This window comes from Chelonia mydas, chromosome 6, assembly GCF_015237465.2.
Source record: "Chelonia mydas isolate rCheMyd1 chromosome 6, rCheMyd1.pri.v2, whole genome shotgun sequence".
Taxonomy (NCBI): domain Eukaryota; kingdom Metazoa; phylum Chordata; order Testudines; family Cheloniidae; genus Chelonia; species Chelonia mydas.
The window spans coordinates 31,135,388-31,152,951 of NC_051246.2; the positions used below are offsets into that span (position 1 = coordinate 31,135,388).

The 17,564-nt window shown below is 41.9% G+C and overlaps 1 protein-coding gene across 8 annotated transcripts in view; it reads left to right on the forward strand.

Annotated features, from left to right (window-relative positions):
* The window catches only part of SERGEF (secretion regulating guanine nucleotide exchange factor), a 236,922-nt gene that overhangs the window by 139,522 nt on the left and 79,836 nt on the right, over positions 1-17,564 (forward strand). For 4 of the 8 annotated variants that reach the window (XR_006291465.1, XM_043548382.1, XM_043548381.1 and 1 more), the window contains exon 10: positions 910-946. The exons of 3 other annotated variants lie outside the window; for them this stretch is intronic. Coding sequence is in view for 4 of the 5 variants with exons in the window: in XM_043548382.1 (XP_043404317.1) it covers positions 910-946 (37 nt within the window). In the remaining variant the exon portion in view is untranslated. Of the gene's footprint in view, positions 1-909; positions 947-4,630; positions 5,545-17,564 lie in introns of those variants that run through there. One more of the 8 variants, XM_043548378.1, reaches the window with a different exon arrangement.

Below are 17,564 nucleotides of genomic sequence, written 5' to 3' on the forward strand. Positions count from 1 at the left end.
CAGTAGCTCACGCATTTTCCATCTTCATAGCAGCAGCAAAAATTAAAAAAAGCTTTGTGGGTACATGTCACTGTTGGCTTTAAAGTCCTGGGCAGAGAAAAAGAGAGAGAGAGAGAGGTGGAGGGGAACCTTTTAAAATATAGATCACACTTTTATCACAGATCATCAGGACAGAATTCATTTCAAATTGACATGGGGGAAAATTTCAGCCAAATTAGCTGCTTTCAGGTGAGTTTGTGGTGCTGCCTTTAACAAACAAGCTAAAAAAAGAATTGCATTGCTCTTTACAATTACAAAATTACAAAAAAATTCTGAGTTTAATGCTGGTGGAAGGAGCATTATGAAATCTGCAAATCCTTTGCAGTACATGTCCTCTCCTCCAGATGAGGACAGGGGGGATAGAATCACTGGAAGCTTCACCGCACAGCCCTGCCAATATGCCTCAGTGCTGTTCAGGAAATATCAGTAGCTGTGAATGGGTGAGAAGGAAATTAGATCTTCATTGTCCATTTGATTCCTGATCTTTCTCCCTTTGATTCTGATCCCCAAAAGACTTATGCTTGTGCTTAGTTTATGTGCACAAATAGTCCTGTTTTATACAAGTGCATAATGTTAAGGTCTTTGCAGATCTGTGGTCTACCTTATGAAAAAGGATAGAAGTACCAATTGTGATTTTGGTTGTCTTTTTTAATGTAAACAGCTGTTTATTAACAAATGAAGTGAGACCACTAATGAAATTTTCTCCGAAATGTACAGTAGTATACTTCAAACTTAATTTTACATTGTACACACCACAGTTGTTTTTCAGCCTAATTTTTAATTGCCTGCTGTGGTTGTCTTGGTCCAAATACTGTATCTACTTACACTTGTCCGCAGATTCTCTTTCATTCATTCACATTTCTTTTGCAGATTGCATGTGGCTCTGAGCATAATCTGGCAGTAGTTGGTAAGTAGCTTAATTTTATATCAAATGCTATGGTTGCTTTTTTTTTTTCCTCATTTGTAAGTAGCACAAGATTAAAAGAAAATGTACCCAGTGAATTATTGCAGACTGCTTGGTAGAGCTGAATATGGTAGCAGAAAGGAGGAAACAATCTATTTGTATTGGTGAGAAAAGAAATCTGAAATATAAAAAGCACTGGTAATAATGATACCTGGATAGCACTTTTCAATGCTCTTGCTGACTAGCTACAGAGAAAGGGAGAGAGGGGAGTTAATGAGTGTAACAGCAAAATTAATTTAAGTAGTCCTAGGACATATTTTACAATCGAACCATTAAAGCGTGAAGTCTCAAATTCAAAGGAGCAGCTAATCTTGGTTAAAAAGTGGTAAACATTTTAAGTGAAATATTTCATGGAAAAATTCTTGTAGTTTTTGTTGAAATTTTGAAAATGTTCAAAATGTCAGCCAGCTTTATTTAGCATATATAGTACCTCTCCACTTAAATGTGGCTCCTATAGTAATGGTGAAAGGTTCTAGGCCTAACACCAATGGAAAGATAATCCTGTCTTCCAGTACCAGACATAATCAGATCCTGAATTTCTACTGACTTCACAGGATACCTGCTGATGTGCACTGGGACTGAAGCCCCATGATTATAATTATAGTAATTATTAATACCCAGTTCTTATATAGCACAATTTCCATCAGTAGATGTTGAAGTCCTTTTACAAAGGAAGTCAGTATCATTAGCCTGATTTTTACAGATGGCGAAACTGAGGCCCAGAGAAGGGAGATGTGACTTACTCAAGATCGGCCAGTAGCAGAGCTGTAAATTAAACCCAGGGCACCTGAGTCCCAGTCCAGTGCCCTAGCCACTAGGCCACACTCCTCTACTGGTTCAGGCTTTAAGGTGTTAAATGAGGAATTTGCCTAATTGTGACACTAAATGAGGAATCAGTGGGAGTCATGCCCTCCAGTATCCAAACATACATCCTTGTGTATCCTGTAAAATCAGAGCAAGTCTGGTAGTTACCCAGATAGACTATGAATATAATAGTTTTTATCAGAAAATATTTTGTGTGTGTGTTACAAAAATAGGGTCACGACTTATCCATTTTAGGTCCAAGCAGCCCATTTTATTTAGTACAGACTTCTTTTTTTGGAAGAGAAAGATTCTTTGGATGAACGGGTTTTCTGAGTCGTATCTGTCCATCTGCCTGTGATGGGGTGGACTATGCCCAGAGGCCCCCTGCTGGAGGCCTCAGTGTCCAGCCATACCTATCCCAGGAAAGGAACAGTAGAGGAGTCCTCCAAGCAGCCAATCAGGGCCCAGGAGGGCCATATAAAAGGAGCAGCAGAGACAGTCAGTTCCTTACTGGTGTTAGAGGGGTGGTGCTCCTGGCTGGCCAAAGGGAACTGCAGCACCATGGACAGCTCAGTGCTGGCAGGGAACTGGACAGCGAGGAAGAGCTGTTGGCTGGCTGCTGGGCCTGAACTTAGGTGAGCCCTGAGGTAAGGTGAAGCTTGGGCAAAGGTTGGGGCTGCAGGAAAGTGGCCCAGGGAATTGAAAACACTGTAGTTAAAGGGACATGGCTGAGACCTGGAGTAGTTGGTGGGCCTGGGTCCCCCCAGAGGGTACTGGGGAACTGGCCTACAACCGGACAGCGAGAAATCCCAGAAGGGGAACTGTAGTGGCCCAGCTGGAGACTGGAGCCGGAGTACACCAAGAGGGCAAAACCATTGCTTCCAGGGAGGAAGCCCTGGGGGCATGGCCAGATACCAGGGCCAGGACTATTTAAAGACTGCAGGCAGACCTGACGAGAAGGAGTGCTTGTGAGAGGTGGGTGCCATGCCCTTACACTGCCCCTTTGCACCTAATGAATGGAATGTCTGTAATAGCTCCCTTGAGCTCCCACTCACCTCCACAGGAATCATTACCGCATATCTTTGAAAATTGGCTATTTGATACGTGATGCACATTCATGTACTGTTTTCAAGGAGGTATTTATTTCATGTTGGGGTCTTTATTCTAGATTCATAAACCATCTACAGAGCACATTTTGGACGCAGCATTTAATTGATTACCCTTGTATGATAAATCTTATTATGAACTATTCAATCTGATTCATTCTACTGACTATGGGAAGGTATCCCTCCCCCCCCCCCCCCCCCCCCCGCCAACCAGTTGTTCATTGTCACATGCCCTTGCTGATTAGGGACTCGGGTGCTGTTGAAAGCCAACTAGCAATCTGAAAACTCACATTGGGCTTCTCACTGAATTTATGGACTGAAAATTTAGCTAGTAGCAGATTTCTCCAGTGCAAGTGAAAGCAAAGTATTGGGTTTAAACCTTATCTCCCTGTCCCTCCCAATGTCCTCTTAGTAAATAATCTTCTGCCACATAGAGATAATCTCAAAAATAAATATGCAGGCAAAAGAAATACCTTTGAAACAACTAGCAGTAAATTTAATGTCAATTGTGTAAAGATTTTACATACCTAATTTCATGCCCTGTGAGTATACTCACAGACTTCTGTAGGAATGTTCTCAGAGCATAAAGTTAAGGATATTTTTATTGTGACATCACAACAGAAATATTTTGTTGCTGTTTTTTTTTTTTTAAACTTAAAGCATTATGGTAAGACCTACTTGTGTGGTGAATTTTTAAAAAATACTTTTTAAAAGGTTGAATTTTGTGGAAAGGATTATTTTTTCCAACCTTTCATAACTTGTTGCTAGTTTAAAATGGCCAACCTTTTCACTAGTTAAATACATCTCGCAATCTATAATAAATATGTATGTTTGATTGTACAGTTTTTCAATAGCATTTATAATAGAGACTTTAATGAGCACTGATAAATAATCTATGCTTTATTAGTAGATTTCCAAACACTTACCCTGCATGGATTTCAAATAAAAAAAAAACATAAACGTTCTGTAGTAAAAGAAATATATAAATTAAAAACAGCCCCAAACCCTAGAATATTAAAGCAATTTCAATTCTGAAAGCATGCATACACGCACTTTATAGGCAAACACACATGGTGTGTGTTTTTGTTTGTATCTTCCTTTTAAGTTAAAACGTTTCCTTTGAGACCCAGAAAATACATTTTACATTAATTTCTTAAACTTAGTGAAGAAATTGTTCCTCCTAGTCTTGTTGATAGTGCAAATTGTCTTGAATAGGTCTATTTGGCAGCTAATTTTCCTTCTATGTTACTATGGACAGTCTATCGTCATGTGTGATTTTGTGCCTCTTCATAGGTAGCTTATTTGATGTACTACTTCCCTGTTTTTCCTCCATTAAAGTTTTTCCCTCCTCTCCCCTATAGGGTTGTTAATAAGCCCCAGTCTTATAAAGAGATTTACGCAGGTGGACTGTTTGCTTTTAGTGGATCTTTTGTAGAATTGAGGCCATAGACCCTTCTCCCATTCACTTTAATAGGAGTTTAGCTATTGACTTCAAGGACCCAATCTCACACTGCTGTTGTTGGGTAAATGGGGAGACCTTCTGTTCTAATCTGGTCATTAGGTGACTGTTAACGTTATAGAAATGTGAGAGACTGTGATTTGCCATATCATGTACTAATTTGAATCTTGGGAGTTTGAAATACTAGCTAGGATGTGGAAAATTGTGATTTTTTTCATGCTAACTTTTTAATGGAAATGTTCACATTTTTGTTTTCAGTGATGTTTTTTGTGTGTGGGGGCGAGGAATCTCATGACATGGAGTTTTGTCATTAAAATCATGCAGCTGTGAATTTTTGCATGTTCATGTGACCCTTTGCTTGAACAAGGATTCACATTTTCACATGGATCCAAAAATTATATTTGTAAATATTGGGCAACTCCCTGTCTTGTATTTCCAAAATGCTCTCAATGCTCACATTTTCAGTTTTGTTAGGAAGTTTTCACAGAAAGTTGTCAATGAAGTTCACAATGAAAGATGGCATTTTAACCTTGTATGAGAAGGTGTTAAACTTATGATACCGAGGAAGATATGATCAATAACATCTAAGGTCATGATGGATCATGCCATGATCTTTGCATGATACAACCATGTTCACAGTAGTGATGCTCAGCATGGGCTTAAAATTTGCAGGATTGGGGGACTAAAACCTTCAAACCCCTGAAAAAATTATATGATGAGACTTCTTCTGTACATGGAAGCATGGAAGTTGTGTGTTTGTGAGGAAGAGCTATATTACAGATTTTTCTCTCTGTGGGGCTATGTTCTAAACATATGTTTTCTAAGAGAATAATTATCCTGAAACAGAACACTTGACATACTACATGTGGGATATAGAATAATCAAGCAATATAAGTTTGTAAATGTGAAGTTGTTGTGAACATATGCATGTCTTTACTGCATTGTGAAGTACAAGTTTGAAGATGGAGTGCCTCCAGCATCAAAGAAGTGTAGACGTCTTATTAAATTAACAGGTCCTGACCTGTTTACTGCTTTTGTTAAATTGTTGTACAGTTTTCCTAATGTAAGCATAAACATAATGTGTTTTCACTCCAATTTTCCTTCCTCTCCTCTATAATTTTACACTATCCTCCTTGTGTAGTGAGTTATAAACAGGTCAATCCATTAAAAGATAAGATCGCAGTATTTTTGGCTTCCAGAATCCATTAAAAGATAATATAATTTGTTCTGGCTTCTTCTTGGAGAAATCAACTTTCCTCATTTGTATAATTTTAATAAAAGATATAACTTTTAGAAAGAAGGGAAGTAAGACAACAAGACTTTAGGATGCAGAAGGGAAAATATTTATTTTTAAAAAGCAGATTTAAAAGCATACTGCTAACTCCCAGGTTGAAGGAGCTCCTTAAATCTAGGCACTAAGACTTGATAGTGAAGTATATAAAATATGAAGTTTATTGATCATGTCTGTACAGGATGAATAGTCAAATAGCACTCACTAAACTTCCAGGTCAAATCCTCAGATGTTGAATTGCAAAGGAAATCACTGGAGCTACAGAAATTGATGCCAGCTGGATCTGGTCCCCAAAGTCCTGTCCCAGCATGACTTGGTCTTCTACAAACTGGGGTAGACCATCTAGGGTGGGCCATTCTTTAATAGTTCCAGAGTTCTGGATAGGAAGACATCACAAACCATCAGAATGGTATTTATGATCCTTTTATTACATGCTACAGGTTGAAACTGAATTCGTCTCCCTTGAACTGTTTTTTCTCTTGCAAACGTTCACTGGTTATCTGTTGTTGTAGGGTTATTCACAGTGGTTGAACTACTGACATTGAGTATGGTGACATTGCGTGTCACACGTACTGGACTGCTGCAAAACTAAACTAGTTGCCGCACAATTAAAACAAGACTGTGTCTGTGGAACACATTTTCTCCCTGGTCCTCTTTATGCTGACAAAGTAAAATACTGTAGCCCCTGCTAGAGTAAATTGAAGTTACGTTTCCAGTAGAAAACCAGACTTGAAAGGTTTAAGTATAGCTGAAATGGTGCTCTGGAAATGTTAAGATCAATAAAACTAACTAGAGCTGGATGTGGTGGAGGAAGGCACAATACAGCTTTCCCACTAAGTTCTACCAGTGTAAAAAAGATCTATGGCACAACAACGTTCCCAGTCCTTCAGTCTGTCTCAAGCAAAGACTGACGGTCTCATTGAGTTCTGCAGTGGGTTTTGTGATTGTCCACTAGGGATTAAGTCCTTGTCTACAATAAACATTTCGCCCCTAAATTTTTCCTCCAGTGCTGCTCCACCAGTGGTAGTAGAAGTGGGAGGTCTAATGTAGACAAGATGCCAGTGACCACTGGCATTTTAACCACCATGTCAGCTAGACCCACTTTGAGCTAGTTCAGATGCCACAGGTATAAAAAGAACCTGGCAGCTTCTCTGCGACAGCTTCTGTTGTTGCTGGTGGCTGTTGAGGTGCCCAGGTGGAAAATTCTGTGGAGAAGAGGCCAGTGGAGATATTTTGTAACATGCAATCTCCAAACCTTCTTTCATCTCTGTGAAAAGTAAGATTTGATTCCATGTCTCCTGAAAGATAGCTACTTTTTAATGAGGCAAAATGTTCAGTGATATTGGAGGGCCTGATTTTCACAGTTGGTCACGTCTAATTGCGCACCTAATTTTTGCATCCATGGCTGCATACACAATTGGCCATTTACAAACCCAAACAGATGCCTAACCAGTCATTTTCAGTAGATTAACTGTGCACATACAACTGTGATAGCTGCACAAAATGCAAATTTTTAAAACCTGTGTCTAACTTTCCAGAGTACAGTGGTATCTTACAGAAAAAGGATCAGATTTATCTCTACTGCCAGAGTGAGGCATTTTATTTTCCTGTCCATGTTCACTGGATTGTGGGATAAGTGTACAATTTGTGTCAAGGTTGTATGGTTATCTGCAAATTTAATTCAAACAATCCCATAAGTGTCAAGACATGGGCTTTCTGGTCCCACTGAGACTGAAAATCATCCAGTTGCATGGGAAAAAAATATTGTACATATCTTCTTGAATTGAATGAGAGAATCTGCTTTGTCAAGCAAATGAAGGAAAACATCTTTCTGTGAAAATTATTGGTGGCTCCTTTAATTTACTGAACTGAAAACTGCACAATAACTTCAGAAGTATAGTACAAAATCTACTGGGAAAGGTCTGTCTGCTATCTTGTGAAAAGCCTGGGTTTTGGCTTCTGGAAGAAAACGGGACAGGATGAAAGCAATGGATTCTGAAATCTCCACCCAGTTCACTTCCCTTTTGGGATGATCCCTCTCTCTCTCTCTGAGCTCGCTGCCCCTTTCGGCTGGACCCAGTTCCTGCCACTGAGCAGGTGAACTGGTGATAAAGAAACCAAACAAGCCCATGAGGCAAGGGCCCTCAGCTGTTGTGCTGGGCTCAGTCCCATGTGCTGCAGTGCTGGGAGCTGGGGCACAAGATGGCTCTGGGGCAAGTCCCTTGGCGGCCTGGTGGAGAGGGAGCACCAGGAGGAAAGGGCCTGCCAACTGGGCCTGGGGTTGGATTTGGCCCAGCCTTTCCCTGGGGTGTCCTGGGGAAGCCTGAATTCCCTAGTGCCCATCCCCACCTTCACCCTTAGTGACAAGGGGCACACTCTCTGGAAAGGGCAGACCTGTGGGAGCTGTATCCTGCAGGGTGCCGGGATCCTGCCTGAGCTCTCTGCCTTGTTAGGGCCCTGTTGGCCCTCTCCCAACTCCCTCTCCCTGGGCTTCTAGCCCTATGCGCCTGCCCAAGAGTTGGGCCAGGACTGGCCAGGATCATACAGGAATACTGCAACAGCAGCCTCAGCCAGTCTGCCACCCCTTTCCCCTAAGTCCTCCAGGCTGGAGGGGAGTGGAGACAGAGACCCCATCTGTCCCTTGAAGCCCCTCCAAGTTACCTAGGCTCTAGGAAGCTATCTAAATGAGGCAGGTGCACTGTGCTGGCGGACCCAGCAGGGCAAGGCCCGCTCTCCAGCACACTCACCTGGGTCAATGCGGAGAATGGGGGCAGCCCCATACCCCAGGGCACCAGATCCTCCTGGCTCCAGATGGAGTGGGGGTTTGACCTGGGGAGGGGATGCACACTTGGCTCAGTGTCTTGGGGGGGGGGGGGGGGAGGCCCTGGTCCTCTCCTCCCATGGGGCTCTGGCTGCCAAGGGGACATGGGCAGGGGATGCCCACAAGGGGGAGGCAGGCAGCAGTGGCACCTGTCCCATGGGGCTGGGCCTGACCAGTTCCCCACTCCGGCCAATTGGCTTTTGTGGGAGCCTGCCACAGCATCCCATAACGTGTGCACCCGCAATGCCCTGCCCCCTCCTGGCCCTGGTACACCAAGCTAAGGGGCTGTGCCTGGGGGACTGAACCCACTCTAGCCCTAGCCACTCACTGCCTATGAGTGTCAGGGATAAGTGAGAGAAAAATACGAATCCAAATCCAGACATAGTCTCTGAAATTGTAGCATTGACAACTGGCACCCACAGCACTGCAGTCTTCATCTTTATAATAAAGAAGGTGAAGGGTTTTCACACTGAAATCTTTTAATCCAGAAGGTCAATTTCTTTTAGATAAGCTCCATGATTCCAGCTAAATTATTGTAAAGAGCTTTAGACCAGGAATTGTTATAACAGATTATGAAAGACATATTTCTATGGCAGAGTGAGCACCAATAGAGAAGGGAGGCTGGGGCAGCCTGGCAGACAGATCTCTATGTTATGCTGAGAGTGTTATTTAGATGTTCACGGCAGCATTACAAAGTGGCAGATGTAGTTGTGTGTCTGACATTCAGTCCCTGGGGACTCAGCAGGCAGTCACAAGGAGAAAATCATAAATTCTCTGTGTTTCTTTTTATCCTACCATAATACTTGGAGGAATCTTTAACATACACAGTGCAAGGCATTGGTGTTCAGCAAGGAGCTCAGCCTGCTATTCTATTACTTTATTTATTATACATGAAAAATCCCACTGAGTCTAGGGTCTCTATTGTAAGGGTGTCCTGGCAGACCAACATGGAGTCATGTTACAGCCTGCTGTCTCTTCTCATTGCTATACTAATCAAATTCACTGATTATTAAAGGGCACCTGGCAGGGCTTCTAGTAACCATCGTTGTTGTCATTTTTAAGGGGTTTATATGTTGGCCATCAAAATTTGCTCTCTGGCTGAACTACTTATATATCATTTAGCTGTCTATGGGGCTTTAAAGAAGTCTTTACAATGTAAATGGCTGAAAAGCAGCTCCTGCACATGTTGAAGATATACCATGGTGATCAGCTGCTTTATAAGTGCCTAGATATTTAGCCTTAGAATCACAGAATACCAGGGTTGGAAGGGACCTCAGGAGGTCATCTAGTCCAACCCCCTGCTCAAAGCAGGACCAATCCCCAATTTTTGCCCCAAATCCCTAAATGGCCCCTCAAGGATTGAACTCACAACCCTGGGTTTAGCAGGCCAATACTCAAACCACTGAGCTATCGCTCCCCCCTTGCCATACAACACAGAGATTCAAATGCCCACTGATGTTGGTGGGATTTGTGTTACTATTCCATAGAGTATTTTCAATGCTCCAGGCGCATTAATCACTGCTCTTTTGGGATAGAAAATCAGAATGAAATTGAAACGTATGTGGTGTGTGTGTGCATGTTTTGCAGGTTACACTCACAAAGACTAACGATCCGACCTCTTTGGGACTTTGTCAAAGGGATACTGAGAGACAAGCTGCCAGTCTGTTTTACTGAATTAATATTGTAGCTGGTCAGATCAGATATAAAAATGTTGACTTCTGCATTTGAAAAGGGAATTCCCTGATAGCATCAGAGGAATTCTTGTCTCAACCAGTTGTCTAGTATCAGAGTGTATAGGAAGAGAAGATGCTACAGAATGAGAGGTCATCTGGATGCTTAATATAAAAAGGGCACAATACTGAGCAGCATGGTCTAGGCGTTAGGGTACTGGACAAGCACTCAGGAGACACGCGGTGAAGTCAATGGCAAAACTCCCGTTGACTGGAATGGAATCAAGAGTTCACCTTTGGGTTCTAGTCCAGGCTCTGCCATTGACTTGCTGTGTAATCTTGGCAAGTCAGCTCTCCTCTCTGTGTTTCACTTTTGTCCCTTGTGTGACTTGTCAATTTAGATTGAGACATTTGGATCAGGGACTGACTCTTATATGTTTTTACAGTGCATAGCACAACACTGTAATACAAATAGTAAAATCCTCCTACTCCCTGCCAGATAGATCATCTTTAAAAATTAACTGGTTCTTAATGTATGTCTTCTTAAAAATGTAGATTATTTAGCTTATTAACAGGCACTGATTTTGTTGCTTAGCGGATTGCTTAAGTAAGCTCTTTTGGATCTTCATGTAGTTAGCAGGTGTAGGTGTACTTGGACTCTGAAAATCTTGTTCTGCCAGATTCTAAAGGATTACCGTATTGGGTTTGTCTTTAGAGGAAAGTTCACAATAGTTGTCAACAATGTTTTATTGACCTTTATGTGTCATCACAATATCAGCTTCTTAGTGTGTCCGGTATTGTGTTTTTATTGTGCGTTAACCTAGATTATGAAGCTTTTGGGGCAAGGTATCATGTCAGTGGGTGGTGAGGATCCTGCTGCATCTAGAATTCTGCAAAAGCTTGGTGGAGAGGCAAGTGCAGATTATAAACCTCTGGTAATAGTTGAAACCCTCAAGTTGGAACTAGGAATTGAAATTAGTTAGGTAAGGTAACTATCATGGGAGAGCTGGAAAACTGGCAAACAGGCACATGCTGAAAATGCTGCAAGGCAAAACCTTCATTGAAATAGATTGAGGACAGAGTTCTTTCTCACACTAAGTACCACCGAGAATAGAGAAGTAGTTCACCTGGCTATTGCTGGTTCTGAGAAAATTATGGGCGATTTGGAGGCTCATGACCATTTAAAAGCAGCAGTTATTATATGGTTATATAGGATCCTTTGATTATCAAACAACTGCACCCAGTGAAAAAAATTATTGTGTTTTAGGAAAGTAAGTTCTATTATTTCTGTTTTAGTTCCAATAGAGGGATTAAGTGGAACTACTTTATTTAAAGGCAATTGGAAATAAATTCAGGGTGGGTTCACTTGGCACACCGAGCATATTTACCTTAGTTTTCAAGAAAGTAAGTAAGGGGGAGCAACAGTCATCCTGGCTTCTCAGGGAGAGAGAGATTAAAAGTGTGTTAGCAGAGAAGAAAAGTCTTTTTTATAAAAAATTGAATAGCAGGAGGAAGGAATAAGGGAAGTCTGGGTTCAGTGAGCAAATCCACACAGACACACCCCTGGAATCGTGACCAGGGGTATTCTATTTGCTACCCAAGATCCATAAACCTGGAAATCCTGGACTCCCCATCATCTCAGGCATTGGCACCCTAACAGCAGGATTGATTGGCTATGTGGACTCTCTCCTCAGGCCCTACGCTACCAGCCCTCCCAGCTGTCTTCGAGACACCACTGACTTCCTGAGGAAACTACAATCCATTGATGATATTCCAGAAAACACCATCCTCGCCACTATGGATGTAGAAGCCCTCTACACCAACATTCCACACAAAGATGGACTACAAGCTGTCTGGAACAGTATCCCCGATAACGTCACGGCAAACCTGGTGGCTGACCTTTGTGACTTTGTCCTCACCCACAATATTTCACATTTGGGGACAATATATCCTTCAAGTCAGTGGCACTGCTATGGGTACCCGCATGGCCCCACAGTATGCTAACATTTTTATGGCTGACTTAGAACAACGCCTCCTTAGCTCTCATCCCCTAACACCCCTACTCTACTTGCGCTACATTGATGACATCTTCATCATCTGGACCCATGGAAAAGAAGCTCTTGAGGAATTCCACCATGATTTCAGCAATTTCCATCCCACCATCAACCTCAGCCTAGACCAATCCACACACTGGACACCACTGTGCTAATAAGCGATGGTCACATAAACACCACCCTATACCAGAAACCTACTGACCGTTAGACTTAGCTACATGCCTCCAGCTTCCATCCAGGACACACCACACGATCCATTGTCTACAGCCAAGCTCTAAGATACAACCGCATTTGCTCCAATCCCTCAGACAGAGACAATCACCTACAAGATCTCTATCAAGTATTCTTAAAACTACAGTACCCACCCGCTGAAGTGAAAAAACAGATTGACAGAGCCAGAAGAGTACCCAGAAGTCACCTACTACAGGACAGGCCCAACAAAGAAAATAACAGAACGCCACTAGCCATCACCTTCAGCCCCCAACTAAAACCTCTCCAGCGCATCATCAAAGATTTACAACCTATCCTGAAAAATGATCCCTCACTCTCACAGATCTTGGGAGACAGACCAGTCCTCACTTACAGACAGCCCCCGAACCTGAAGCAAATACTCTCCAGCAACCACACACCACACAACAAAAACACTACCCCAGGAACCTATCCTTACAACAAAGTCTGATGCCAACTCTGTCCACATATTTATTCAAGTGACACCATCATAGGAGCTGATCACATTAGCCATGCCATCAGGGGCTCATTCACCTGCACATCTACCAATGTGATATATGCCATCATGTGCCAGCAATGCCCCTCTGCCATGTACATTGGCCAAACCGGACAGTCTCTACGCAAAAGAATAAATGGACACAAATCTGACATCAGGAATCATAACGTTCAAAAATGGATAGGAGATCACTTCAACCTCTCTGGCCACTCAGTAAAAGATTTAAGGGTGGCAATTTTGCAACAGAAAAGCTTCAAAAACAGACTCCAACGAGAAACTGCTGAGCTTGATTTAATATGCAAACTAGATACCATTAACTTGGGTTTGAATCGAGACTGAGAGTGGCTGGGTCATTACATATATTGAATCTATTTCCCTAAGTTAAGTATCCTCACACCTTCTTGTCAGCTGTCTAAATGAGCCATCTTGATTATCACTACAAATGTTTTTTTTCTCCTGCTGATAATAGCTCATCTTAACTAATTAGCCTCTTACAGTTTATATGGCAACTTCCACCTTCTCTGTATGTGTATGTGTGTGTATGTATATATATATATACACATACTTACTACATGTTCCGTCCTATGCATTTGATGAAGTGGGCTGTAGCCCATGAAAACTTATGCTCTAATAAATTTGTTAGTCTCTAAGGTGCCACAAGTACTCCTGTTCTTTTTTGGGGGGTTCAGTGAGTTACCTAGAGCATGCAAGAGAAATAATCCCCGAACCAAAAATGCAAGGACAACAGAGTGGCTGAAAGCACTAAGAAGTACAACAAATTAGGGTTTTAATATTATAATGCTGAGCAACAAATAATCAGAAAACTCAATCAGCAACAATGCAAAGCCTAATTTTTTGCACCCTTGCTAAAGGCTTTTGGTTCTGTGTATATAGTAACCACCAGAGACCTAAACTTGTTAATGTATCACGGAGAAGAAATATCATACCTGAAGGGGGTGGGTGGAGAGAAGACACTGTACACATATTTAGAAAATAGGCCAAGGATGGTCTGTGAAGACCTCTCAGGGGTCATATTATGGCTCTGTTTTCATGGTTGCACGACACAGTAAGGGGAAATAAGATCTCCTGCTATGCCCCTGTGCCACCTCCATGGATCTCGGGTCAAGATACATGGGGATAAGGAGGCACTGTGTACCTGCTGCTCCCCTCCTGAGCAGGAGGGATGGGAAGTGGGCTATTCATGATGTATTGATTCTTTCTTAAATGATGCTGTATGTGTTTCAATGGTGATCTTTAAATGAAATGTTTTCTGAGAAGGCCTTAATGTAATAGTCAAAGTCAGGAATCCTTATTAGTGCTATAACTCACCACCTCGGTCAGCCCAAAATTTAATATTTCACTCTACATCCCTGCCCTTCTCTGTAACTAAGTGTTAGATTATTATAAAGTGAGCATGATGGAAGACACTAGCTAAAGGCCGCGTGCTGGAGAGATGAAACTGCTGAATCAAGTGAGAAAGATGACATAAAATGCAATGTAAAGTTTTGCTTGTTGTAGATGGGTAGCACAGCTTGCTGTTCAGTTTGTATTCTCTCACTGTGCCTCAAATGTGATACTGAATCTAGGGTGCCTCAGAGCTGTGTTCAGTGGAGCATCTCGGGCAAGATCGTCATGTGGTGTAAATTAACACAGCTCCACCACGGAGCTTCATCCGTTTATACCAGCCGAGGAAGTGGTCCCTCAGGTTCTTCACAGCCTCTAATGGGACCTATTGTACCACTGGGAACAAAGCATAACGGATTCTCCGGTGTGAAGTGACCTGCAGTATTAGTGACCTGAGAATCTAAACACAAAGGGGCTACTTTGCCCCCTCAGTGTTTATCATTGGCCAGACACCTGGGGATTATTTTATTTTGTTATTTGTACTGTTGGTAGCACCTAGGAATTCCAGTCATGGACCTGTACCCAGGGTGCTGTACTGTACAAACATAGAACAAATAGGGGGTCTGAGATTGGTGATAAGTAGCCTGGGTGCAAGGACTGAGAGCGTAAAAACTGAAGGCAATTCAGGATCTGATTTCCTACCCCCACCTCCAATCCTCAGGGCTCCCTGGCTGGGGCTGAAGCCAGGGAGCAGAGAAGAATAAGGTCACTCGATAGCTCTCTGTAAGCTTCTGGCCAGGTATAACATTATTGCATTAAAATATGACCATGCAAATCATTGTTGCTATCACTGTTATATAATTACAACAAATCTTATACAAAATGTGCCAAGAAGATGTCAATAGAAAGGGTTAAGCAGCTCACAGGCTAAATGGCCCAGAGTCAACCTTTAGAGACATGTTAGAAAAGTATGTGAATGGTAATTAGGTCCATTCCATGCTTGATAGGCTAGACTTTTGAAATGCAAACCTGTATTTTTAGAGAATTGGAGATGATACTAACGGTATGTGTTTACTTATATCTTGTTAGATGTTAGTCATGTAAACAGACATGTCTATCACTATAGCATTTGATTCAGAGATCAAAAGGGAATATTAACATTCAGATGAATCTTGGGTGAAATAGTGTCATTGTCTATATGTCTCTTTAAAGTTTGTGATAAACTGCTTAATGGATAAATTACCTTATGTTAATCCATGTAGTTAATTGCCAGTGGTTCTTTGGAAATAGGTCTACTTCAAAGTCTCCATGATTGCCTATTGTTTGCCTAAGGACTCCATGCTGTCAAAAGAAGGCCAGGAACTGTATAGAAACCCTTGGGTCCTGATCCTTTTTATCTCAGATTTGCTTGATGCGTCATTCAGGGGAAGCTTAAGTCATAAGATTGAGCTCTCCAGTCCTGTCTGTATCACCCTGAATATGAACATTGGACTATAACCTATGGACTAATTCTGAAAGAACTCTTTGCAACTACAAAGCTCACCATCTCTACTATGACAGGATGAAGTGAGCTGTAGCTCACGAAAGCTTATGCTCAAATAAATTTGTTAGTCTCTAAGGTGCCACAAGTCCTCCTTTTCATCTCTACTATGAATCTGATCTCAAAACTGTATTCATATCTGTATGTATACTGATCTTTTAACCAATACATTCTCTCTTTTCTTTTTTTAATAAATTTTAGTTTAGTTAATAGGAATTGGCTCTAAGCGTGTATTGGGGTAAGATCTGAAATATTCCTTAACCTGGGAGGTAATGTGTCTGATCCCTTGGGATTGGTAGAACTTTCTTATATGAGAAATAAGATTTACAGTAATCATCATATTTGACTTGGGTGTCTGGGTGGAGGCCTAAGGCTGGGTTGCTTTAAGGGAACTGTGTTGTGGGCTTCTGGGTAACCAGTAAGGTATTATAGAAGCTGTTTTGTGCTGGTTTGGTAAATCTAAGTATTGGAATATCCACCAGCTTTGGGGATTGTCTGCCCCATTCTTTGCAGTTGACCCTAATTGAGTAACTATAGTGTGGCTCCCTGGGACCCAGGTCACACCAAGTGACCACTTTTGTGCAGCTTTTCCATGTAGTGGTCCCTGCTTCAGCATCTCTTGAGTTCCATGAAGCAGGGTTTAATAGGGTCTCAAATATTTGTCATTGATCTAATGATGAAATTTCAGTGATTCACAATGTAACTGAAGTGTTTGGACAGCTAGTTAATTTAAGGCTTGTTGCAGAGTGACCAGTAACCTTCACTCTGAGCAGGTGAAATCTGGTAAGGGTCATTGTTAGCATCCAGAAGAGTATGGAGGGTGGGGGCAGCAATTGGTGGGCTAGGAAGCCACCCTAGGGAATGGAAGCAATGAAGGGAGGTGAAAGGAGAGAGGTGATTGGTGGATGGGAAAGAAGATGGGGATATGAGTGTGGATGAAGTGCACCTCTTTCTCAGATATTGGAGTATATTGTTCTTGATATATGATATGATATAGTATTGAAGAATACACGCACACACGCAACCATGCCTTAATAATGTTAAGGGTCTGATAAATCTTGTGTTACACACGTTTACTTTTAAAGATGAATCATTTGACTTTGTCCAGAAATGTGGCAGCATGGGATTATTGTAGAAACAATGGAATGATAAAACCATATGCTTCTGAAAGAGTTTTTACAGCCCACTGGATCAAGGACTTTCAGTAGGTTTATAGTAATTATTACCATTTGGAATTTTTATGCGAATTCTTACTGATTAGGACAGGATCACAATTTGATTTCTCTTCTTGCATTCTCAGGCAATATGATAGGTAGAGAGGGCAAAACTGTACAGTGGAAGACATCTAAGATGGTTGATGTTTGTACCCTGGCAGAGAGTGGGACTGTCAGTAATAGATACGGGGGTTGACAAAATAAAATCATGTGGGCTGCCATGTTCCTGCTACCTGGGAAATCAACTGGTCAGTCCTAGCAATTCCTGCTGTGGAAGGAACTGTCTGAGAAGGAAATTACATTTTGGGTGGGGATAGGATTGCAGACCCACCCAACTGTAGAAAACTCTCTCTCAAAACTGGCTACCTCACTGCCCAAAGGTAGCTCATGCTGAGGGGGCCATCCACCAGATCTGCTTATTTTGAAGTCTTCTTCCATTCACATTGGAAAGAGGAGCAAACTGATCTCTCACTCCTGAAGACTGCTCCTGTCAATGGGCGATCCTGTCCTGAAGGGTGATAGAAATCATCTATC